The sequence below is a fragment of the Mixophyes fleayi genome, chromosome 10 (genome assembly GCF_038048845.1).
Source record: "Mixophyes fleayi isolate aMixFle1 chromosome 10, aMixFle1.hap1, whole genome shotgun sequence".
NCBI lineage: Eukaryota > Metazoa > Chordata > Amphibia > Anura > Limnodynastidae > Mixophyes > Mixophyes fleayi.
In genome coordinates, this window is record NC_134411.1 from 9,332,312 (window position 1) to 9,359,328 (window position 27,017).

The following is a 27,017-nucleotide window of genomic DNA, read 5'->3' on the forward strand; positions in this document are numbered from 1 at the left end:
CCTCTGCAGGGGCACTGCATGTTCTGAGCAGCAAATTTCCTACACTCATGATCCCCAAACAGGTTGAAACAGTCTGTCAGTAGTTGAGATTCTGACACAGCACATGCTTGAATCATGTCCATTCTTTAGAATTGACAACACTCTTTTGGTGACAGCCAATTATTGTAAGCATGGACCAATTAAATCTGTTTAAATGATGGGCTAATTAGACCTGCTTAAGCGATGGTCCAAAAAATGACAGCTTTCCCTGGTACAGTACCCCTGCATTGACAAGTGTGGGATAAACAGAAACTACACAGATATACCTGGGCAGCATGGTGGCTAAGTGGTTAGCACTTCTGCCTCACAACACTGGGGTCATGAGTTCAATTCCTGACCATGGCCTTATCTGTGTGGAGTTTGTATGTTCTCCCCGTGTTTGCGTGGGTTTCCTCCGAGTGCTCCAGTTTCCTCCCGCATTACAAAAACATACTGGTAGGTTAATTGGCTGCTAACAAATTGACCCTAGCCTGTGTGTATGTTAGAAAACTTAGACTGTAAGCTCCAATGGGGCAGGGACTGATGTAAATGAGTTCTCTGTACAGTGCTGCAGAATTAGTGGCGCTATATAAATAAATGGTGATGATGATACCTAAACATCAACACCTCAAATTTCTAATCTGGCTGTGAAAAAAAATACACTGGTAGCTGGGCTCCAACTTTCCCTGCGTATTCTTTATTCTCGTCTTTCACTGTTTTACTTAGAACACTCTGTACTCAGATCCTGCATATCCCAACACACACACAAGAAGAACAAATCTCCCTGGTGCACAGGATGAGCAGGGAGTCTGGATGATATCTCCTGTTATAATTATCTGACATCTGCTTACACTTTGTCCTGTTCTTATTCATGTACACTATTAATTCCTTTCTGGATAAAATACTTAATATTTGTGGATGTGGCGCTTTTTCCATCATGTGTCAGTGTCCTAACCTTACCTGGGGGAGAAGTGCGAGATAGATGCATCAGACATGTAATGAGTAAACATCAGGATCCTAATTTGGCAACTAAAAGTTTGAGTCTCCTCCCTCTGTTTTGCAGACAGACCATTATTAGACACGCTTCATCTTGAGCAGCACTAATAGGTATATCCATAACCTTCATAAAAGCACTACGAACCTCCTGCAGGGCACCGGATCCCCTTTCAAAAGGCTCTTATGGACCTTTGGCTTTGAAATGGGGCTACAAAACTTTTTCACACCATGGATTTTCTATTTTCTATTATTGTTTTGTGGGTTAACCTGTGCTGAGAATGTGGAGCTTTCAAACCACCGAAATCATATGCAGGTAAGGACCAAAATATCTTAACTTTTAATATGCAAATGTTGGGCCTGATTCATTAAGGATCTTAACTTAAGAAACTTCTTATTTCAGTCTCCTGGACAAAACCATGTCACAAAGCAAGGGGTGCAAATTAGTACTCTGTTTTGCACATAAATTAAATACCGATTTTTTTTTTTTCATGTAGCACACAAATATCAACTTTAAATTTCAGTGTACAAATAAGATATCAAGTATTTGTGTACTACATGAAAAAACAGTCAGTATTTAAGTTATGTGCAAAACAGAATACTAATTTGCACCCCTTGCATTGTAACATGGTTTTGTCCAGGAGACTGAAATAAGAAGTTTATTAAGTTAAGATCCTTAATGAATCAGGCCCGTTGTAACTATGCAAAAAGTGCTTAACATCTTCCAGTGACTTAAATGCTGTGGTTCTTGGTTCAATTTTGATACCTACCATAGAACCCAGTCTTTGGTTCAATGTTTAAAATGTGTAACGAGTTATACGGGAAAGTAAATTAAAACAATGAGACCGGTCAATATGAGGAATGTATACGTCACATGTAGACCGCAGTACTACTAATACAATTGGGATGATTAATATAATATACAAAAGTGCAACAGAATTTGCTGGTGCTATATAGATAAATGTTGATAATGATATATATATTATATCATGTCATTAGTGATTAAACAATGTATTTGGAGATAGAAACGGAGTTAAAATTCATGTAACACAGTACTATATCCCTTCACTGTACTTTCTATTGACTGTGGAATTACGACTTTTTAACATTGTAACATTTATTTATCATCATCATCTATTTATTTATATAGCGCCACTAATTCCGTAGCGCTGTACAGAGAACTCATTCACATCAGTCCATGCCCCATTGGAGCTCACAATCTAATTCCCCTAACACACACACAGACAGAGAGGCTAAGGTCAATTTGATAGCAGCCAATTAAACTACTAGTATGTTTTTGGTGTGTGGGAGGAAACCGGAGCACCCGGAGGAAACCCATGCAAACACGGGGAGAACATACAAACTCCACACAGATAAGGCCATGGTCGGGAATTGAACTCATGACCCCAGTGCTGTCAGGCAGAAGTGCTAACCACTAAGCCACTGTGCTGCCCATTTATATATATATATATATATATATATATATATATATATATATAGTCATTATACTATTCAACACGTTACAATTGGGGAAGGGGGCACAGTAATAAAACAAGACTAACAAAGAAATAGGTAAGAGCGTTCCGCTTGCATGCTTACAATTTATAGGAGTTGTACATGAGGATAATTTGCATATTGTCAATTTATGATGGTAAAATAAGTCTCAGTGGGGCTATATGATCCAGTCACAATGTTGGTTGTAATGATGGTTTGGGGCTAAGCAGGTTGTTTGAGTATAGAAGGAGAACAAATGTAAGAGTTGCGAGATGTTTATAGAGATGGTAATCAGCTAGATTGGGCTGGGAGTGTGTCTGTACTCAGTGACATCACAACGCAGAGGCACAGCAGCCCAAATCATCAGTACATAAGGTAAGAAATTAAAATTATTCAACACACCCTCTTCTCCATTGTTAGGTAATGAGGAAAGGTGGATTTAAATCACCAGGCCAGCTAGCGCAGAATGATTAAAAGCCTAAATGAACGATACATTGTCACTAATTCAGTATTTTAGGCGGTCCGAAAATGTTGGTGCTGTAGTCGACTACCTAAGTTCCCCTAATGGAGCTCTGGACCTGCTCACTCTGTGATCAGTCTGATGTACTATTTGTGCATGTTTTACCAGGACTCTTCTGGTGTTTGGCACTGGAAATACTTATCTGAGAATGTTTATTTTCATAGAATTCAGTCTGCGGATATACATGGATTATAAAGCTTATGTGTAGGCTGCTTTATATATAAACAAAGACTGGTTCTGCTGTGCTTGTGTTCTATCATACACGTGTTGGGGATTGCTGCATTAGACAAATGACAGTTTTCATTGTGGGACTGATGATTAACACTGTGCTGCGGAATTAGTGGCGCTATATAAATAAATGGTAATAATAATAATAATAATAATAATAATAATAATAATAATAATGTGTTCTTTTAAATGGACTCACAAAAGGGGAGGGATGGCAGATTTTACCCAGGGGTTGGGGGGGAGGGGACAAGACTAGACTCAGCAGCCTATTGGGAACATATTAAAGGAAAAAAATGCAGGTGGTCCAGTGACCCAGCCCACGGTAGCCCACTATGGGACTTGCCCGAAAATTCCCCCCTGCCCCTGACTCACAATTAGATATTTTGAAACAAAGTTGCGAAACATTTACCTTCTGGGACTTGAATCAACGCTTTTACTGCAGCCTTCCTATGGCCGTAATCAGTAGAACACTTTTTTCTGTTCTATAACGGCGACATTTCTGCATAGTTTAAATGTCACAATTATGTTATTGCACTATTATGATGAAAGATTTTCAACACTTACAGATGGCGTATTAAAGAATGAAAAATGTCATAGGATAATCCGACTAAACAGCGCTGACAGTCACACACATAACACTGCTGTGAATAGGATTTCTCTCTTGCTGGCAGGGCAGGCTGGTAGACAAGTATCTGTACATTGGTAGCATTAATACCAGGCTACTATCGTAAGGTATGCAAACATAAAGGTCTGCAATGTATTCATTACTATGATACTTTTCTTTCTTGAAAAGTGGTGGTGAAATCGGCTGCATGAAACTCTCAGCTGCTATTACTGTTACTATTAATGTTTTAAAGATGGAAATTAAATAAAGAAGATATGTTGTAACTTTCAGCTAAGCGTTCGTGGAGTTCTGGCTTTCTTATTGTAAACCTGCAATATGTCCGTCTGTACGGGTGAGAAAAACTCAGTATATAGCTATACAACTACTTACTGTAGGTGCTCTATACAGCCACTTACTGTAGGTGCTCTATACAGCCACTTACTGTAGGTGCTCTACGCAGTCACTTACTGTAGGTTCTCTACGCAGCCACTTACTGTAGGTGCTCTATGCAGCCACTTACTGTAGGTGCTCTATGCAGCCACTTACTGTAGGTGCTCTATACAGCCACTTACTGTAGGTGCTCTATACAGCCACTTACTGTAGGTGCTCTATACAGCCACTTACTGTAGGTGCTCTATACAGCCACTTACTTTAGGTGCTCTATACAGCCACTTACTGTAGGTGCTCTATACAGCACTTACTGTAGGTGCTCTATGCAGCCACTTACTGTTCTATACAGCTCTGCTGAGTGCAGAGGTTACGGCACTGAAGTCGCATATTATTTCAGTGTAGACATTGATGCCCCCTTGCTCTGCACTGCTAGCCCATGGTTGTTGGGGCTGAAAGGTAGTGACCTTGCCTAGAAGGGTTGTGGATTGGGCGGAGCAAGGTGCGACGTAAATATACCTAAATTTGCAATAATGTTAGACAGCAATGTGAATAAAGACACATATGAAAGGCACACACTGAGTGGCTAAACTGCAATTAATGTGTATAATGCATGTCGGCATAATACAATCTGAAGGCATATTTGTAAACTAATTGACGTACAGCCATAAATAATGTCATACCAGCGAACTCTCCCGGAATGTCCGGGAGACTCCCGAAATCAGGGTTGGTCTCCCGGACTCCTGGGAGAGCAGGCAATTCTCCCAATTCCCGGCCGGCTTTGCAAATTAAATGGAGGGGCGGGGCTTAGTGGTGCCGATTTTGCATCCTTGTGGCCACACCCCCTATTTTTATTGGCTGAAAAAAAGTGATGACTGCTTTGGGGGCAAGGCTAACAACATGATTCTTTGAGCCCCGCCCCCACACACCCACCTGCCTCCCGGACCTCTCAGGACACAAGTTGCCAATGTTGGCAGAAGGGGTAGCATAGAGTGTAGAGCAGTTGGGCAGGCAAAGTTATAGAATTGAAAGAGGAGGGGGTAGCAGTGTTCAACAACATAAAGAGTGACGTTCAGGAGAGCTCCATTGCTCCATTGCTAATTCTCATTGCAGAAAAATACAAATACTAGTGCTGGCAGGCTTGGTGTAATTCTGAAATCACATTCTACTGTGTTATATAGGTAACACACAAAGAGGAGAGCTCCGTTGCTAATTCTCATTGCAGAAAAATACAAATACTAGTGCTATCAGGGTTGGTGTAATTCTGCAGTCAAATTCTACTGTGTTATATAGGTAACACACAAAAAGGAGAGCTGCGTTGGTAATTCTCATTGCTGAATTACAAATACTAGTCCTTGCAGGCTTCTTCTGAATTTGCACCAAAAAGTGTACAGTGTTATGTACACCCAAAGAGAAGAGTTCCATTGCTGAAATACAAATACTAACACTAACACTAATTTCAAGTCATTTGCAGTCAATTTTGACCACCTCACAGATCACATTATTAATTTCATACACTTTCGGACAAATACTGCAGCGACCTGGCTGGATGTTAAGCGACAGAGCAATGACACAAACACACGGCAGTTCCTAGCACATCTAGGACACATTGTCACACAGCAGTGGCAGAAAAGAAAAGTGGTGCAAGATGGAATTGTCCTTGGGCCCTCCCACCCACCCTTATGTTGGATCTTAAAAAGGACATGCACTTTAACAAATCAAGCACTTCAGCAACAAAAGTGCTACTCCTTGTGGCTGACGTGCTTGGCTTGTTTGGGCCCCCAAAAAACAAGGTAACAATGGCCTTAAGCCACCTAAGGTAACAGTGCTGTTAATTAACTCTACTGTGGCAAGATGTTGTTGTCATCTGCCTCATTCTCACCCTCATCAGTGTGTACATCACCCTCACACATTAATTCATCACCGCTGGAATCCATTGTTACAGAAGTCTCAGTAATTTGAAGTAATTGGCGGTAAAGGCCTTCCTCATGGAACTTGAAGTTCATTTTTATGAACATCATCTTTTCCACATTTTGAGGAAGTAACCTCTTACGCCGATCGCTGACAAGGTTCCCGGCTGTGCTGAAAACTCTTTCCGAGTACACACTGGAGGGTGGGCAGCTCAGGCAGTGCAAAGCAAGTTGGTACATGGGTCTCCAAAATCCCTTTCAGTATCTCAGTATGTAAAGGCACTGTCTGATGTGTCTATTTCTATGCTGTCGTGGAAATAATCCTCCACCATCCTTTAAATGCTGATAATAGGATCAGGTGGAGTTATAGCACAAGTGTCACAATTTTTGGTCAATTCTTTTAGACCAGACCAGGGGGTAAATGTATAAAGCTCCGGGTTCTTCAACACCCGCGAGTTCGGCGTCTTCAGCGCTTAAATTTAAAGCGGCGCTGCCTTGTAAAAGGGAAACTTCCCTTTACAAGGCAGCGCTGCTTTAAATTTAAGCGCTGAAGACGCCGAACTCGCGGGTGTTAAAGAACCCGGAGCTTCATACATTTACCCCCAGATATCAAAATTTGGAGCAGAGTCATCTGCATCATCCCTGGGTCGCTTGGGAAAGCTACGTTTTTTCCTAGCAGCAGTTGATTGAGAAACTGAAGGAGGAGACGCCATCCTGTCACGTAACACTTAAGCTGTTATCTCGCTCACCATGAGCTCCTTGCATATCTTCAGATGTGGGTCAGTTGGAAACAAAGAGAAGACATAGCTCTTAAACCGAGGATCAGGCACAGTAACTAAAATGTAGTGATCCGATTTCAAGATTTTGATAACTCTTGGATCCTGGCGAAGCAAATAAAGTACTTGACAAGTCCGACATACTTAGCGTAATTGCTTTGTTTAATCTCCTCCTTCAGTTTTTCAAGCTGCTGTTTCAAAAGTCTAATTAAGGGAATCACTTGACTCAAGCTAGCAGTGTCTGACCTCACTTCACAGGTGACTACTTTGAATAGTTTCAGCACCTTGCACAACACTGAAAGTATTCTCCAATGTGCTTGAGTAAAATACATCTCCCCTCCTTTCCCAATGTCACGGTTTGTGGAGTAAGCGTGGATGGCTTTTCTCTGTTCCTCCATCCGCAGAATCATATACAGGGTGGAATTCCACTTTGTCACCACCTCTTGCTTCAGTTGGAGGCAGAACAAATTAAATTGCTCTTGCAGCTGCTGCAATCTCCTACACGCTGTTGTCGAATGCCGGAAATGTCCAGATATTTTACGGGCCACAGACAGCATCTCCAGCATGTCCCTGTCATTTTTTTGAAAAGCTCTGCACCACCAAGTTTATTGTGTGAGCAAAACAGGGAATGTGATGGAATTCACCCAGCTGTAGTGCTCTGACAATATTGGTGGCGACTCAGCTCGGAACTCGGATCCTCTAAGTTCGGGTGTGTTCGGTTCCCAGGGAACCGAGCCTGAGCATTTCTGCAAGCAACCTAAGTGAGGTAGACTGCCAGGTTGCATACAATGTGTATGTAAGAATAAACTTTACTGCATATTTTTTCTTGCTGTTCCCTTCTGTTGACTGTTGCTCTGCATAACTAATGTGTTTTTTTTGGGGGGGTTTAAATGTATTTTATTTTTGTGTATGTAGCTTGAAGACCAGTAATACTTTTCATTTCTCTATATAAAGGGGCATAATATGGATCCTACCATGGGCACTGCATTGGAAGATTCCAAAAATCACAGTATTGTATTGGTTGCATCTCCCATGTGTCAGAACCTCCAACAGACCAGCTTTGTATGGACAGACTCATTAACAGACAGACAGTTTGGCAAATTCCGCTTTGGTATTGGACTCAGAACAGACACCACCGCAGGCAACAAGCATGTGAAAGACACCTTAACATCTCTCCTGCAGGTCAGGGGCACAGAGCAGGTTTATGTTACAGTGACTGCGGAGACCAACCGGAGTGACATCATGCTGGTTATCATCTCATGCAAGCTAGTGAGCAAAAAGAACAAAACCAGGTCCTACTTTATCCAGGATGGGTAAGAGACAGAAAACTGTCCTTAATTAATGTTATAACTGTCCAAGCCAGACTAATTAACTACAAGATGCTTTGTAATTGATAAGGTACAGGTCCATCAAATTATGAAAGTACCTACAAGAATGCAGAATTTTGCAGATACCATCTCATATTTAGCTATTTCTTGTTTCCTCACAGAGCTCTACTTTTCAACCTGAAGTGTTATAATCTGTTCACAATACTTTGTGGGTGTGGCCTAGTGGCAAACAACATGTGCTATATAATTGGGGTGGGGTGACACCACCACTCCTTAAGTTTGTTTATAGCCTGCACATGGGGATACCATAAAACTATGTCTAGCATATACATACAGTATATATCCAGTGCTAGGTACAATTAAGCACAGGTAGTATTTGAGGCTAGAGATCCTTTAAATAATCTCTATATGACTTTCCAGATGGGCTTTTACACAACAAGAGTATGAAGTCAGGTGAAGCAGACACATTAATCTTGTGATGTTAGATGGACAGGCGTTATGTAGAGGTTGGCCACCCCATATATGCTTGATACAACTTTGCAGCTACATTTATTTATGATTTTTAAGAATTATATAAGTAAAGCAAATAATAGTGCCCACCCTCTGATTAGGTAATGGAAAGGATACCAAATACTGTATGTCCAGCACCATAGACATCCAATTCTAGAGGAAAGAGGGTACAGAGCTACTTCACTTATCCTCATATCACTACCCCCATCACTAACTTTACACACCCAGCAAAATACAACAAGAACGAACCAACAGCTGCACAATAAGCATCCGGTCTCCCAAATAATGTCAGTACCCACCAGGAGGCATTAGGGTATAACAACACACTTCCTATCTGAGCACTGTATTGTAGGACTGCCTTCAGAGTCTCTGGAGTCACGTTAGCCTCATGCATTTAAATATGTCTTCAGTGGTAGGTTATAGGAGATCCCCTAAGAGATGGGGCCCGGGTTATGTGCTCCCCTTAATCTGGCTCTGCAGGGATACATGTGCACACTTGCATTTCTAACTCTGCATTTTGACTTGCACACATCTTAAAGCTGTACTACCATCTTGGAAAATATTTTCTTAAGGTGCTCTCCCATGTAACTGGAGGCCCGGGGTCTGCACTATGCAGACATTTTCCCAGGTGCTCCCCCATTTCTCTCACACCTGGGGGCGGAGGATATGTGAGCCAAGTACTAATCACAAGTAGCAATCAAGAGATTGTGGCTTGTGGTTGGTCCTCCGGCTCACCTCTCTCCTCCACCATGATTTAAAGTTGTCTAGCAAAATATATTACAGAACTGACAGGTAAACCAGCTAGCAGCCCCTAAGGCTCTATATATGTAGAGGAGACACCTTAAGAAAATATATTTCTAGGTGTTAGCGCAGCTTTTACACAAATGCAACATCAAACTTAGTGTACAAATGCATCTAGAACAAAGGTTTAACAATCATCATCAACACCAAAACGTAAAATCTCTAACTAAAAAATAAGATGCATCTCAGCTGGGTTTGCTTAACTTGCACCTGCTTACCTGTGTTGCACTTGCACTTTAATGCCCTGATTCGCCTCTCCAAACACAAAAGTCTATAAGTGTAAGATACATGCAACTCTAAATACAGATGCAAGTTGTGCACATGCACAATGTGGCGAATTTTGCACAAAGACATGTTTACATTGTGCAAATGCACATTAATGCAATTCTAATTCTGACTCGTGCAAAATTAATCCCATTAAGAGTATAACAAATGTCTGACCTCCACCACTTCTGAGGATGTATAAAAAATGAGGTTGCTTTGCAGGAGGGAAGCTTGAGGGGTGGGGAGGCTCTGCAGCCACTGCCAACACCATGAACACCTAAATGTTCAAACTCCACCAAAATTTATTTTAGAAATGCAGTCAATTTGTTTCCCAGCAAAGTAGAAGTGAAGATATTACCACCTAGGAATTCCTTGTTTCACATGTGATTTACATGGACTATATAAACAGCAGTTTTTATTACCCTTTTCAGGGCTCTTACAACTGGCTGTGACAGCTTCACCGATTCTTAATTCATGGAAACAGGACACTGAGGCCCAATGACATTTAACAGATGCACCAGCCGCCCATATATAAATATACATATACTGTATGTCAGGAATAGGTAGCAGATGCTGTCTCCTTGTGTAGAGGGTAGCACTTAGTAACACAGCAGCCAGTGACATACACGAAAACCAGGAGTCTGATGCAACTATGCCACAGCAAGGCTTATACAGCATGTTTGTCCCACATACAAGAAATGTTGCTTCTCAGCATAAGTTTCTCAGATCAGCTAGTGAGACACAGATAGGAAGTTTTTCCACCCTTTTATTTAGGGTTTGCAGCTGCTGTTTTTTACCTGACCCACCCCATTTTCTCTATTCATTCCAGGGCCCTTACGCCAGCTTTTACTTGAGCCAAATGTTTTGGAAAGTTAATACATTTGGCTCAAAGATTGCACTACTGCTAACCAGGGAAAAATTTCCGTGGGGTGCCCCCGATTTTTAAGCAACCAGCACTAGACACACCAGCTGGGTGGTTGTCACTATAACAGAGGGACACGCGGCAGGGGTCTTCCTGCCATAATGACAAACCAACCCCAGGCTGTTCAGCGCTGGGCTGGATTCCCTTGGGAGTGGGATCCACACAAAAAAATGAGCAGGCCCCCCCTATAACCGGCCGGTTATAATGTTATGGCTACCAGTGCGGCATACACTTGTAGAACTAGCAGAAGAGGTCTTCACGTATAGCAGCTGCCTTTCCCGTAGAGACTGGTTATGCTCACAAATACTCGGATGCCCCCATGACTTATACTCAGTGTAGTACAAGTTTATGTTCACATGGCAGCGCACAGGTACAGGAGGTAATACACGGAGTAGGGACAGGCCAGAGGTCTGCGTACCGGACAGAGCACGGGTGGAGACGTCAGGTGCAGGCTGGGTCTGGGTCACAGGCAATGATTCAGAGTTCGGGTACAGGCAAAAGGTCAGGGCCACAGGCAATTGTACAGAGTCCGGGTACAGGAAAAAGGTCAGGGCCTCGGGCAATGGTTCAGAGTTCGGGTATAGGCAAAAGGTCAGGGTCACAGGCAATGGTTCAGGATCCAGGGACAGGCAGAGGTCATACACAGGTAAATCAATCCAAGGTTCAAAAACCAAAATAGCACAGGAGCAGGCATCAGTACTGAGGCAGAACGCTATAACCGGCAGTGAGGCTCAGTCCTCACTGCCTTAAGTAATACTCATAGCCAATCAGGAAAGAACCCTGAAAGTATGCCCAGGACTAGCCTAATTAATGAATGGCCCTACTGGCCACTAAGGAAGCAGAGTGCCCAACTGCCCAATAGTCTAAACAGCCATGAATGGCTGGCCATGCACAGACCTGCGCGCGCGCCCGGCTGTTTGACAGCTGGCCGGACGCGGAGGCAGGGAATCTCAAGTGTCCCGGTTGTTGCGCAAGCAACCGGGATGAAGGCGCCGGAAGTGATGTCCCAGTCATCATATCGCGCGGCCGCTGCGGCTAACACCTCGTGCCTCATCATCGGTCCCGTCCTCAAGCTATTCCCTTTTCAGGGATCTCAGTGCATCAGTTCTCTGCAGTTTACCACCTCTCAGTTGGTATCCTGTGTTACCTGTTCCACGATCAAGACCTGCGGTATTTCTGCAGGAACCTCGTGCCTCATAAGCAGTCCTGTTCTCGGCTACTCGCTTTCTAAAGATCTCAACACTTGAACCTCTGCATTTATCGTCCAGCAGTCCTGCTCCACTCCACGGTTCCATCTCACCCTAGTCTAATCCCCCTTAGAGGACTGCGACCTACAGCTAGAGAGCAACTAAGTCCATATTCTCTTGCGGGGATCCCTGGTGAATACCGCTCTACCATTAGACTCCACACCTCTCTGGGGGTAAGTCTATCTAGAGCGAGGCTTCAAGGTCCACTCCATTGCTCCGTGGTTGAGTTCTGGCACTTTCGGAAGTCAACGCAGCCCCATAGACAGCAAGCTGTGATGCACTGTTTTCTAAAACCTTTTTATCAGTGTCATAGCCAGTAGCTCTTCTATGGGATAGGACCAGACGGGTTAGCCTTCACTCCTCACACGTATCAATGAGCCTTGGGTGCCCATGACCCTGTCGCCTGTTCACTGGTTGTCCTTCCTTGGACCACTTTTGGTAGATGCTAACCACTGCATAGCAGGAACACCCCAGACAACCTGCCATTTTGGAGATGCTCTGACCCAGTCTAGCTATCACAATTTGGCCCTTGTGAAAGTTGCTCAGATCCTTACACTTTCCCATTTTCCTTCTTCCAACTCATCAACTTCAAGAACTGACTGTTCACTTGCTGCCTCACATACAGGTGCCAATGTAACAAGATAATCAATGTTATTCACTTCACTTGTCAGTGGTCTATGATGTGCTGTGTGCATTCACAGATGCTTTAACAAAAGCCAGTTCTCCAGTGAGATATTGGTTTAGTTCTGTTTTTAACATTTATATATTTTAACTGTAATAACCAGAGATAAATTAGGTCACTGATATTTGTAAACCAGCTCGAACATAACTGTGATTGTAGATTTCTCCTCTTGCATATAATTGTGGCACTGTGTACAATGTGTGTGACTGAAGAAATGCATCTATAATACTGTGGAAACCACTTATTTCTGTCTGCATCTGCCCGTGTATCTGTGTTACCCAGTACATTTAATTTTCTGCCTACAAACACTGTACAACAGGCCTCTCCAGGTGTTGTCGTTTCACAAATCCCAGCATGCCCTGCAAGCTATCGGCTGGCTATTTATTGGCAAAGCATGCTGGGGCTTGTAGTTTCACAGGTTGGCCAGGCCTGCTCTACAATAGTGCATGTATATTTACCATAATCTCAATGTTACACATAGAATTACTTCTATTGCTGCAATTGTGCTTCATACAGAGTCCATTTTAGAAGCAAATAATATGAAAGAAAAAAATAAATGTAGTGTACAACCTCAGGCCGTACTTCCACAGAAATCAGGGCCAGTCCTATATTGCACAGAGACCCTTCTCACTGTGTCACAATGTGGGAATAGAGCCTTGTTTCTGGAATTATTAGTGATCTAATGGAATTAATGTTACCGCTTCCAATGTTGAAAATTCATTTTTTTGTTAAACATTTCAATTTGCAAAACTTTATTTTAAATCACCCTGCGCATTATGTCCATTTTGGTCCCGTCCTCCAATTACAGGTGCTTAGATAACACAACAGCAGAGAAAATCACAAGGGAGGACAACATGATGGTCTTCACACTACGTCTGTCAGGAGGAGCCCAAGTTCCCAGCTCCTCTCTGGTAGGCATTACTACTTTCTCTGAAAATCTGCAAGTATTGGTATGAATGAGAGGTGCCATGTCGCTTGACCTTGTCATATGCTTACATCAAATGTATTGCTTGATAAATGGAATGCTTTTACCCAGCAAAAAGGAATATATGTATAGTTTTCAAAATTACTTTTTTCAGCATGAGAAATGGTCATGTTCAATTCAAATTCATATATAGGTATGGAATCTATTATAATGAATGTTCACATTTTATTTGCAACATATGCTCTTTGAAATAATTCCATTTAAAGAACAGAATCATGTCTGATAAATGGATATATCAAACTGTGAAGAGTAGTGATATATTTGTTTGTTTTGCACATGTCCTAATTATTATTGATTACAGCTTTAATTCTTATTTTATTTTAATATACTCTTCTATGCAGAGGTTCGTGTTCACACATATTGCATTCCTCACTTAAATAGGTATTTATAAGCTGTGAAGTAAAGCTGTGTCTGAACTCCAACCAATCACAGTCCTGTGGTTCCATCTGTCCTTTGACCTTGGTTTCCAAACAGTCATTAGAGTCACTGCTAGAAACAGAGACATATCATGTGACCACGAAACTCATCCACGTGATCCGGGAACCAAAGAAAAGTAAGTATCAGCTTGAATAGATCTGTCCCATCAAAGCTTGCGGCTGAACGCATATCCAAAACATTACTTGGATAATAACATATATGGACTAAAGCATTGTCATCGCATGCTATTTCAAAATATGGACTTGGAGACAAGGTACTATTTCTGGTCACTGGTAATAGTGGACTACGAACCTACTATGCAAAATAATACTTTAAAAAAAAAAAAGTGTGTGTGTGTGTTTTACTTTTTTGCTGAAACCAATTTAAAATATACTAAAATACCCTTACATTTCGATAAAGTTTCTGGAAGGAAAATATGTTTTGCTACAGAAAAAAAAAAAAGTGTATAGTCCCAGAAGGCCATCTGCTATAGGTTACATAATCAGCAGTCTCATAACAGAGATTAATTGATTTGCAATTGATTGGCCAGTTAGGCCAACTTGTGTCTTGCTGAAAACAGAACACAAACACAGCAAGAAGTTGGTAAAGCAGTGCACTTTACTCAGAAGAGATGGGAAAGCTGGGAATTGTCATCACCTTTACAGAATGTGATATTGAATTATAAACCGCAAGGGAAAATGTACTTATTACAATAAATTCATTCTATAATTTGAGGGGCCTTTATTACACAATATACGACGATAAGGTTGTATACCACACACAAATAATAAGGAGTGGAGGAATACAATACAGAAAGATATATACTATGTAGTTTGGCATTTCATTGGTGTCTTTTAATAATCTGTGTTTATTTTTAGGGTTTTGGTTTTTACGTCTTTTGCAAAATACATTCCTTGGCATTTCCTTCTGAGTCTCTCACCAGTGCCCTTATAGCATTCAAGCACGATTAATTTTGTTTTGTTCTATGAAAATTTTATAACTCTGCATCGTTGATAATAAAGCCCTTGAGGAAAAATAATGACAGCAGAAAGACTAAAGCAATGATTGTAGTAAACGTTGCAGGGGGATATGCAGAAGGACAGCAGCCGTTTTGCTTTTTTTTTTTTTTTAAATCAAACTCATTTGCATGAAGTGGATTACATGAATGTTTGATAGACTAGAACAGGAAAGAAGGCATTATTGCATTTAGCATTATATTATAAGACTTTTCTCTCATTGTGAGCTCCGTTTCTTTGCAGTAGCTGCCACAAATTACACAGCTCTGGTGATCGGCATGGTCTTGGGTGGAACGGTTGTTGCGGTGGTGGTGTTGATTGTGAGGAAATCGTTTTCTGGTGTGCGCAGACAGAACATTGTAATGGACATGTGATTTGGACACCTTCTTCTCAACTCTGTATTAGGACCAGCCTGGAGGTATGGGCCAAACCATGTCAACATGTCTACCATTGAACCTGTGAAGGCTGAGGGACAAGATACTGCCCCTGAGAGGTTTCAAGCTCTTGAAATAAAACCGCTCACGAGTTACAGCAGAGACAATTAACTTATGGATTACTTGTCCTCTCAATGTCTGATCAGAATATCAACACTTGAATGGTTTCCCACTAAACAGGTAGTTAGGATTACGGTATCACGGGTTATTGATTGTCTTGCTAGACAGCTATAGTTAACTTGTCTGATAGTGGTAACACAAATGACATGTTAAAGTCATCACAGTAGTTCTCCAAGACCATTAGACTCCACTTTGGATACAGTGTCTGCCCTCGCCACACAGTGGGTTAATCAGTACATTGCTGCATGGCTGGAATGATATTGATTCTCAATGTTCCTGCTGTCCACATCAAACCATACTCCATGTCTTCCCCAACAAGGGTCCCCTTAGTCCATTTGTATTACGTCATTATTGTCTGAGGCATGTGGTCTTATTTCCTACACATAAAGAAATGTATAATGCATTAAATCATTGCTGACAAACCTGTTTCTCTCTTTTTTTTACTCTGAGATGCAAAATATGGTTGTTACTACAAACTGGTAACAGGTAATTGTGTACAAAAATCAGAACAACGCCCTAGCTGTAAGTTTCTAGTACAGCTTAGAAGATGATGCCAAATGTAGGATATGTTTTATCTTTTAGTAAGCAACTTTTATAAATGCCGCTCTTTGTTATTATGATCATGTCATGTTCAGTTTGTCATTGAAAGAACATGACATCACATGTAGCTCTGCTACATACATCTCTGCAACAGTCCCCAATAAACTCCTTGTCGTCTTTAGTTATAACATTCCGTATCAACCACAGCAACTTACATTCCACCCAGGGGCAGTCTGGGAAATCAATATAAAATTGGAACCAATCTCATGCATTGGTAAATACAGTATTTCATATATTTATAATCCACATGATGTTATAAATAGTTTTATTGAACATCTCTTTGATTGATTTATATACAGTTCTGTGTTTTAGCCTAATGTCTTATCCTTATTTATTATTAAACCTTCTCTACAAAGCTACAATTTACACAAAAATACTAGTAGTAGTCTTAAAATCCTATTGTAAGATCAGAGAGTAAATGTATCAATCTGCGGGTTCTTCAACACCCGCGTGTTCAACCTCTTCCGCGATTAAATTTCAAGCAGCTCTGCATTGTAAAGGGAAGTTAACCCTTTACAATGCAGCGCCGCTTGAAATTTAATCACGGAAGAGGCTGAACACGCGGGTGTTGAAGAACCCGCAGATTGATACATTTACCCCCTAATATTTTAAAATTGTGCATTTATCAAGTTACCAGTTATGGATTCATGAGCGCCTCCCAACTACAGAACCCCCTTTTTCATTTAAAAGCTGTAGGACCTCATGGAAAGCCTTTGAGTCCGACATATAGTCCCTTGGCCGCCAGCTGGTTACTATCCTACATATAGGAAAGAACACACCCATCTGGCATAGTATTAGTGAATAGAGTTCTCACCAACCTTCCATTGCAGAGAAGAATCAGATTTTGGACAGCAGCCATTGTGGAATGTTCATTCTGTCCTGTGATCAGATGTCTGTCCAGAACAATATGGACGGCATCTGGCTCACTAGCTAAATAGAGAAATTAAAGTGAAGATATTGAGTGCCACTAAACAGCCATTTCAGTTTATTTTTTTAACTATTCATAAAATAATTCCTTTTGTATCTATGAGCTAAACACAATGCATTTCACATTTTTGAAGAAAAGTGGTCATATTCAGCCAGCACTGAAAATGTCAAGGAAAAAAAAAATGGTTTTCAGCAGTGCGTACATACGCCCTCTACTTATCAATACTGGAACTTCTTCTGACTCACTAAATTAAAAAGATGTCCCTGTATGTGTCCAAAAGATTTAGAAGTGTTCCCTCAGTGCCTGTAGAAGGATGCTCTGAGTTACTGTGCGAGTATATATGACATTATTACTGAATAGAAGCAATTAATTTTGTTCCAGATACTGGATCTAAAATGCACTCTCATACTTACCACTAAACATTGCTCCAGAGTCTTTAGCAAAATCCTCCAGGATAAGCGGCAAACTAGCAAAGTCTGGCTGACGGACCAGTTCATATACGGAAGGCTGAAGTCACAACATTAAACAGAGAGAGAATCGTCACATATATATGGCTGCATAACCACATAAGAACTAATATATTTCATCTTTAAAAATGATTTGTCTTTCATGAAAGCAAAGTTTAATAAAAGTAACAGTACAGCAACATATATTTTACTGACAAAGCCATTTGGAACAAACATGTAATCTCAATTGACAAAAAGTCCCATAAAACCCAACTAAGGGTTTACTAAACTGTAGGTTTGAAAAAGTGGAGATGTTGCCTACAGCAACCAGATTCTAGTTATCATTTATTTAGTACATGCTACAAAATTACAGTGTGACTGAATCACTCATAAATAACTTCTGGTATAAATAAGGGGTGTGCACCGGGCACTTTTAGTGTTTTGGGTTCTGATTAGCTTGAGGTTTTGGGTTCTGATTTGTTTTGCCAAAACACCTGACGAAAGGTTTTGGTTCTGATTTAGGGTTTTGGGTTCGGATTTATTTTTTAAAAAAAAGCATAAAAAGGGTTAAAATCAAGTTTTTTGTTTATTTTTCACTCCTACGCTATTATTAACCTCAATAACATTCAATAACAATCATTTCCACTAATTTCCAGTCTATTCGGAACACCTCACAATATTGATTTTAGGTACAATATTTGATTTTTTGGTACAGCAGAAACAGTGAACGTAGTTTGAAATAGCAGTACCTATTTTTGGGTACAGTAGCAACAGTGAATGTAGTTTAATATCTGATACGCATCTTTGTGGACTGCGTAGTGGAGTGGCCCCGGTACCCAATTTGGTACCGGGGCCACAATATATCACCCTCAACTGGTCTGAATTCCACTGCACATATGGCTGCTCCTACATCCTCTGCAGCATATAGAGCAGGGGTAGGCAACCTGCGGCTCTCCAGATGTTGTGAAACTACAAGTCCCAGCATGCTTTGCCAGTAGATAACCAGCAGATAGGTGGAAAGGCATGCTGGGATTTGTAGTTTCACAACACCTGGAGAGCCGCAGGTTGCCTACCCCTGATATAGAGGGTGTAGTTCGAGCGCGTTACTACCTCTTGTTTTTGACGACCATGGTACAGAGCATTCATCATTGAGATCCCATCAAGTATGTCAAAGACAGACAGCGTTGAAGTGTTATTTGTTGACTTTGTGAACAAAAAAAACTGTCCCTGTTGCAAATCTTTGTGCAATGAAGAGTGACTTTTTCATTTAAAGGCTCAAGCTTTCAAGTGTAGTGTTTATAACATCATTACACCAACAGGTAAAAATCCTTTTAATTGGGACAATGGAGCCACAAAGGAAATTGCACATATGTAATGCCCGCACAATGTTACTGGCGTTGTCTGACACCACAAATCCCCAGGAGAGTCTTAGTGGGTTAAGCCACAGAGATTATTTCCCTCAGTTTCTGGACTGATGCACCACTGGACTCAGCAATGACTTTTTTGATTATTTTTTTTAAAAGGATTTTTGTAGAATTTTTCTTTTTATGGAAGATTTTTTAATACTTTTGAAATAAATATAAACTTAGCAGAACAAAGCACTGGACTGATGCACCACTGGACTCAGCAAGGACACAGCACTGGACTGATGCACCACTGGACTCAGCAAGGACACAGCACTGGACTGATGCACCACTGGACTCAGCAAGGACACAGCACTGGACTGATGCACCACTGGACTCAGCAAGGACACAGCACTGGACTGATGCACCACTGGACTCAGCAAGGACACAGCACTGGACTGATGCACCACTGGACTCAGCAAGGACACAGCACTGGACTGATGCACCACTGGACTCAGCAAGGACACAGCACTGGACTGATGCACCACTGGACTCAGCAAGGACACAGCACTGGACTGATGCACCACTGGACTCAGCAAGGACAGAGCACAGCACGAGAAATAGCAGGACAGAGGACCACCTAACACACCCTCCCTCTTCCCTGATCAATGCCCGAGTGAAGATGGCGGCGGCAAGCAGGGAATTTAAAGGTTCCGAGTATCGCGAGATCCGACAGCGGGATTACGACTCAGAGCCTCGTTTTACGTTTCGGAATCGGCGGGAATACCCGGACAGTGCTCGGATCCGCAATGTTCGGGGGGGGGGGGGCTCGGATTCCAGGAATCCGAGTGCGCTCATCCTTAGTATAAATTTATTTAAAGGAAATAGCACAGGGCGCTTATCTATATAATTGCACATGCACTTATTTTTGATATTGTATATATTTTGGTAAGGGCAATCTTTAATTTCTGAGACCAGGGGGAGAAAATTAGTTTTTTTCTGTTTTAACCTTTCTAGAGGAAATGCCTTATTTCTGATGTATATATCTGATACAATAAGCTTTTTGTATATCTTGGTGTAAGGTAATGTGTTTTTGGGAATTCTTTTCTTTGGAAGAAATGTGTATTCTGCAACTTTTGGAAGAAAGGACTCATGTTAATCTCATGCTAATTAGACCTTTTGATGTGTGAGGGTCATAGGAAGATGTAATTAGCCTTGCTGTACACTGTAAGATGCAGGATATCACAGCAAAGTTTTAAGATATCACAGATAAGCGTAAATATTGTTAGCTTGGCAATGCATGTAAATCTATGTTTTGGTAAACAGGTTACATCCCAATTCTAAAAATCAGCCTTACAGGCTGTATCAGAAAATAGTATAAAAGGGGAGCCCTTGTAAACTTAAATGTATCATTCTAATGTTCCATCTGACCTGACCACTGATACCTTTAAATCAGTGGAACTGTACTTGTCAGGGCATCCGAGCGAAATAACAGATCACTTTTTGCTTCAAGACCCTGCTTGACAACTTCTTCAATATTGCTGTAATCCTGTGACCTGCAGATTAGCCCTTAATCTTATCCGTTCTCCGGCTGTTTCTGAGGTTTGGACCCAGCTCTCCAGTACCACCGCTCTGTCGCTACTCAGCAGCTTTGGTCAGTGTGAACGTGGTTCTGGGCGCCATAAAGGAGCCAAGTGGTGGCAGCAGGCTCCTCCTACTGCGGCAGGAGGGGCGTATTCGGAATAACGAAAGGGGATTCAATAGTGGTGGGTAACAGTGCTTATATATTGGTGACATTCCAGGCAGAGTTGTTGGCTTTCTTTCCAGATAGCACTGGTGAATACTTATAATAACACAACTTCAATTCTTACACGTAAAACAACTTGGCTCTTATGTGCTTAAATGAGATAAATAATCAAAATATAATGAATTAGAATTTAGAATCAATTCCTAAAAGAGTAAATAAAGAATGTAGAAAGGTACGCCACATAATATATAATACAGCAGTAATGGCAGAATATTTGTATTCTGAAATAAGTTATTATCACTTAAAAATTATACAGATAAAATGGCAAAACGGATTAAATATAAGTAATAGAATGAATGTCAAAAAGACATGTATAAATATACACTATATGTTGCAATGGACTGCTAAGGAATAATGTAGTCAAAGACCAATAAGCAACACAGCTATTTTCACAATACAAATTATGGTAATAAATGAAACAAAGTGGGTGGCCATATGGGACCGATCCGGGGGGGGCAGATGACCCCCTGACCCCCAGCCCAGCCTGCCCCTGCTTGTAGTGAAACATCTCATGTTTTGTTGACTGAAAAAAAAAAAAAATAGAATGTGTTTTAACTCACCCCAGTTAAGCTGTAGTCCTGAAACACCCAGGATTTATCCTCATTGGTAACACAGCACAGGGCTGTCACCCCATGACCAATGGCACAAATGGGTTCTATGGAGAATGAAAGCAAATTAGTACCCAATAAAGAGCAATTCACTTTTACCACTTAAAAAAAAAAAAAAAAAAAAGGCATATTGGAAAAAGACAAAACCATATAAACTAATAGTATGGGACTTCTTAGCAACAAGTACAGGCTTTGAAAGTTTGGGGTAAATGGTTATTTGATAATCCTGTATAAACACATACCAAGACAATATCAGAACATTTCCACAATACAACAGAAAAAAGAAAATCGCCCAAGAACAAAATCCTATCTTTTCAGAGAATAAAATGAATAATAACTAAATATCATGTCATTTCGCTATAGAACTGTGTTACTTAAAAGAAATCCACAGAACAATTTACAAATTTCTATGTAAATAGTTAAACAGAACAAGCCATTTTATCTTCAGAGCATGTTACATATAACATAACCGTCTCCATGAAACGTGACCAGACAATCTATAGAAAAGCTTTCAATGGGACTAAGGAATATTTACTAAAGTGCAGGTTTGAAAAAGGTGGAGATATTGCCTATAGCAACCAATCAGATTCTATCACTTTGCAGACTGTACTAAATGGATAGCTAGAATCCGATTGGTTGCTATAGACATCTTCACTTTTTCAAACCCGCAGTTTAGTAAATATCCCCCTAAGTGTCTATCAGTATGCAGGGATAGGAAAAGTACATACAGAAACAGGATGTGGGTGCATTGTGATCATCGGTGTGACATAAGTAGCCGTGTAAAGGGCATGAACAAGCTGCTGTGCACTTTCACTTTCCTGCATCCAGACGGACTGTCCATTCACAAGGAGTTACAGGGCATGGAAGCCTGACTGTGCATGTATCTGACTGTGTGCGGTGTTCAGAATTCCCAATGAACGTTTTGTGCGAATAGTTTGGAAATACTGGCATAGAGAAAGTCACAGGAGAGGATGGTGACATATTTGTCTATGATCCAGTAAATATCTCCTTCAGAGCATGTTTAAAATATGGGTCCAAGTGGGAAATTAGATACAAAATGTTTTCTTATCATATCTATTTTTTCTACCATTCAACTGATCCTTGTGCTTTAGCCTTTTAATACTTAACATATCTACTTATTTCAATGCATCATGTTGATGATTATATACATGTGAAGCAGTCCCTATAAAAAAAAGACTCTCTTTGTCAGTTTATTCTTCTTGAAAAAGGTCGTCATGCCCAAACCGGTTACACACAAGTCTTGGGGCTAGATTTACTAAGCTGCAGGTTTAAAAAAGTGGAGATGTTGCCTATAGCAACCAATCAGATTCTAGCTGTCATTTTGTAGAATGTATTAAATAAATGAAAGCTAGAATCTGATTGGTTGCTATGGGCAACATCCCCACTTTTTCAAACCCGCAGCTTAGTAAATCTAGCCCTTAGAGCCACTGCTACAAAGAGCTGTATATTGCTGAATATAAGCACCGGGCCATGCTAAATACAGCAAATGACTGCAGTCCAGGGGAGGAACCACCGCTGAAGTATGGTTATAGGGAAAGGAGGGGATTACATTAAATTCCTATTTGAAGTGAAAAAACACCTTTAAATTTGCCTATAATAAAGATGTTAGTTTTATGCAACATGAATATAGTGACCTGTGCAACTGGCTGGCCAGACCACACCAGCATCTGGTGGAAAGGATGCCGGTAACACAGTGATATTGTTTCAAAGACAAGAATGTAAAACGGTGCAGCCTTACCTGCCGGTGATCAATGAAGCAAGCTGCTACATATTTACATCATCCTGCTATTTGATATACTAACAAGTCTTATTGCGAAGTTATCCTTTCATTTTTTATTTTTTTTTAACTTCACATTGGAAGAAACAGTTGTGTCCATTACTCTGAGCGCAAATCAACACCATAAAAGGCCAAATAAACAGCACAATGTTCAAACATAACTCCCCGTGAGAAAGGCAATATCTCTTTTACTATTGCTTCCATCTTACTCTTTTCTGCTTTGAAGTTCTGCAAGATCCTGGCCAAATAACCACTGTTTGCCAAGTCAGTCATAGCACCTGGGCAATGTGGGATTAGAAGTGCATGATACCGAGAGCCTAGAGTGAGGAAAGGGGGAGAAAACATGAGTTTTAGTATAAACATTTGCAGCAATTTAAATAACAAAAATATAATAAGATTACAGCATTGCATGGAGATGATTTTAGCACTTTGTGTGTGCACTAAAAGTAGAACGGATGTCTAGAACCCATATGACATACTGCCGAAACTTAGTAAGGCTGTTTTAGCTGTATAAAAGTTGCAATGATGTTCTGCCTCATTTCTGTGCATTACAGACAGTAGAGTTTTTACGGTCTGCATGAGACATGAAGAGCTCATTCACACCACAGCGTGGAAGTGCACTGTTCATATGATGCCATTTACACCTGCGCTGACTGCATGCACTGAAATTACAGCATACCTCTAGAGCCTGAACACCTAGCTCCTGCACATAAAAGTGCGCAGGAATATCTACTGCACCAGAAAACTGAATGTACTGCTCCTTAACTGGTGAATAACACCATGTGCTAGTATGTGAACAGTCTGGTGCAGTGGTACGGGGGTGAATGATCCCAATGCTTATTTTCAGTGCGCCGTTAGCGTTGTATGACTGTGGTCACACTACATGCACAGTGCACTTCAGTGCTGTGGTGGAAACAGATGAACCTTAGGTGTCATATGTTATCCCGGTTATCAAGGCATCTCCCCTTGATAGTCCTCTGTTTAGCAATTATAATGTCAAAGAGACCACACAGTATAATCCCACATTTTAAGTAGCAGTTTAATTCATGATTACATGGCGATGTCTTCTCACTAGCCATCCTCGGTAAAACCTACTGTGTGAGCTGCAGGGACAGTTTGGTGCTCTAATCTGATTATGTGATGGTTCTTACGGGGACAAATAGCCACTTGTAAGACTCCTTGAAAAACACAATGTCATTCGCCACCTAAATAAGAGGCTACAGGTATACGATGCAAAACACTGATTACAATTCTAAAAACTTAAAATTTGTTCCTCTTCCACACCCACTTCTGGTTTTCGTGGGTATGGCATCCTTTTAAACCTGCTGGAAACTAACAAATACATTTCTTTCAACCACATGTCCTTCCATATGTGTCAGGTAAACATAAATGAAAAATTGCTTATATATTAACCTTACTTAACCATCCTGTCCAATGCCTTACACATTGTCAGAATTTTAATGACAGCTGGGGAGCCAATCAAGTGTGTATAACAATTCCCATAACCACAATCATCTACGATATCACAACTGTACAAGTCACATAGCAGAATCTCCCCATCACTGACAGTTCCGCTTGCCAGATATGTAGACCACAGCTGGTTTGCAGCTCACCATCTATGGACTCCAGCCTTGCTGGGTTGGCATATGGCTTCAACTGGAAATCCTGGAACCATCTTGTGTCTGTTTCGCTGATACCCACAAAATCTAGAGCCTTTCCCTAAAAGAGGATTTACTGTAGTTAAACACAAATTTACAATTTTATCAATTTAAAAGCATTGACCATACAGTGCAGTTTTATCCATATTACTGCAAAAGGAAATTATGCAATTCAGCTGTTACCAAACATACAGAAAACTAGTTGTCTTTATAAACCTAAATATTACTATTTGTTTAACCATATGCAATCAATAACAAGGAGATTGTAGGAGCCATTTATAACAGTAAAAGGAAAGAAAAATCGTGCATTTGAGTGCATTTCTCGCAAACAAAACACAGAAATAAGATTGAAACTGAACATATTTAAAAACAGAGGAATATGACAGAATAAAGATGACACATGATACATAGCTAATTAAACTTGTTTTATTTATTACTCACTAAACAACACCATAAGTCGAGGGAAGTAGCAGCACTATTCTACTTATATAGAGGTGAACCTGGAAGAAATGGGTCAGGATGACATATCTTCATTCATGTGAAAAGATTAAGTATTTAAAGCTAGCTATTTCTATAGGAACATTATTCTACAGAACTTACCCCAGGAGAAGCCACTTGGAGATTGAATGCTGAACTTGCAAGAGTGAAGGTCTGCAGAAAAGACTGTGCCGAGACACCTGATCATAAATGTGTGCAAGATAAATGTTACTGCTCAAAATACGTAACCATATTAGTAAGCTTAATAACTTTTAATAGTAAATTGCTATTCAAGATGTGTTGTGAGGGTAACGTAACCTTCTAAATTTCAGACAGACATGTGCCAATGTTAATTATGCCAAGGTCTTGTTCAAGAATTAAAAAAAAAGAAAAAAGCCTGTGGTTTTTCAGCTGTTGTGGAACTACAAGTTCTAGCAAACCCTGCCAGAGCTTGAGGTCAAACAACTGCAGAGACAATATTTGCCTGCCTATTTTTTTAATTTTATTTTTTTAAAGCCCAGGAATGGTGCTTTTGTGCCCCAAGTACAAAACAAAAATGGGACCAAGGGTGCAGCAAACTTCAGGCCCTCCTCGAAAGAGATAGGGCCCCTCTATCTCTGACCCCCCCAGACCGAAAGGTTCCATAGGAGACAAGGGTCTCCAGACCCCTTTTGTCGCAAGGGTAGTGGGGTCCCTTACCATGGGATCCACCTCAAGGCCACACCACCACCACCTAGATCATCGGGGATGAAGGGCCCACAGTGGCCTACCACAGCCCTAACAAGACATGAAATAAACAAAAAAATAGTTTGTTATGGAATACCGTCCCAGTCTAATTGCTGAGCAACTATAAAAACGATAAATATTAACCAGAGGGCCAATGGAAAACTATGAGATGCAGAAAAAGTGGGAAAATGTGCTAAAGTGCTATATAAATCATGTGATGGTGCATCAGCAGCAGTGATACTCAGGCACCCCAGGGACACATTATCACAGCTTTAGTGCAGCACTGCACTACCACACTTCATCTGAGCCAAAAGTAAAAAAAAGTCTACCTGTAGTCTAGTTCCTGACTAAATTCTCCTCACACCACTAATACATGATCTAAATATTATTACCCTAGTACACCATTATAACAGTGACATTAATTATATTGTTGCAACTTACAGGGACATCATCACATTTAATGCTCTGAATCCTTAGACAAAATTTAGTTATTGTTATGTGTATGCTATTTTAATTAAGATTTTCTTTTTAAGATTATACACAGAGCACACCATTTTTTTACATGTCCATACAAAGTGTCATTGGATTCATATCCAATTTGCAATTAAGTAAGACTGTCATCTCCTATCGACTTAAATTCGCATCTATTTGTTGCTATACCCCGGCAACTCCAAGAGCTAACAGTTTGCGTGCTAAAAGTGTGGTGCTGATACTGTACATTCCCCATAAGCAAAACAGGCTGCAGGGGACATAGAGACAGAGGTAACTGCACAGACTGCAGGTCACATGACACCCTCCCAGTCACCTGACCAGGCCCATCCTCTCACCTCCAGTCACCGCGCTGGCCACGATCAGGCAGCTGGGCTTGGTGAGACGGTCCGTGGCCCCACCGGGTCCAGGAGTCCCCTGCTTCTTCATCTGGGGAAATATCAGGGGGACACGCCGGGTATCGCTGCACGCATGCGCGTTA

The 27,017-nt window shown here is 40.9% G+C and overlaps 2 protein-coding genes across 2 annotated transcripts; one reads left to right on the forward strand and one right to left on the reverse strand.

Moving 5' to 3' along the window:
• Positions 1 to 1,040: 1,040 nt before the first annotated feature.
• LOC142103702 (uncharacterized) lies at positions 1,041 to 15,476 on the forward strand. Its single transcript, XM_075187829.1, has 5 exons — positions 1,041 to 1,327; positions 7,885 to 8,243; positions 13,493 to 13,595; positions 14,051 to 14,222; positions 15,346 to 15,476. The coding sequence occupies exons 1-5, from the start codon at positions 1,217 to 1,219 to the stop codon at positions 15,474 to 15,476; spliced, it is 876 nt and encodes a 291-aa protein (XP_075043930.1). The 5' UTR covers positions 1,041 to 1,216.
• GATD1 (glutamine amidotransferase class 1 domain containing 1) lies at positions 14,687 to 27,017 on the reverse strand. Its single transcript, XM_075187830.1, has 8 exons — positions 26,875 to 27,017; positions 25,445 to 25,521; positions 24,800 to 24,905; positions 23,396 to 23,503; positions 21,341 to 21,435; positions 17,598 to 17,691; positions 17,075 to 17,186; positions 14,687 to 16,033 (listed from the first exon to the last, which is right to left on the reverse strand). Exons 1-8 carry the CDS (start codon positions 26,963 to 26,965, stop codon positions 16,027 to 16,029), a joined length of 690 nt encoding a protein of 229 aa, XP_075043931.1. The 5' UTR covers positions 26,966 to 27,017; the 3' UTR covers positions 14,687 to 16,026.

Coding starts and splice junctions, on each gene's coding strand:
- LOC142103702 (XM_075187829.1), top strand. CDS start 1,217: ATGGGGCTACAAAACTTTTTCACACCATGGATTTTCTATTTTCTATTA. Junction 1,328..7,884: donor ACCACCGAAATCATATGCAG/GTAAGGACCAAA, acceptor CTCTATATAAAG/GGGCATAATATGGATCCTAC. Junction 13,596..14,050: donor AAGTTCCCAGCTCCTCTCTG/GTAGGCATTACT, acceptor TCACTTAAATAG/GTATTTATAAGCTGTGAAGT.
- GATD1 (XM_075187830.1), bottom strand. CDS start 26,965: ATGAAGAAGCAGGGGACTCCTGGACCCGGTGGGGCCACGGACCGTCTC. Junction 24,906..25,444: donor TCCAAGTGGCTTCTCCTGGG/GTAAGTTCTGTA, acceptor ATCCTCTTTTAG/GGAAAGGCTCTAGATTTTGT. Junction 21,436..23,395: donor GAACTTCAAAGCAGAAAAGA/GTAAGATGGAAG, acceptor CATTCTCCATAG/AACCCATTTGTGCCATTGGT.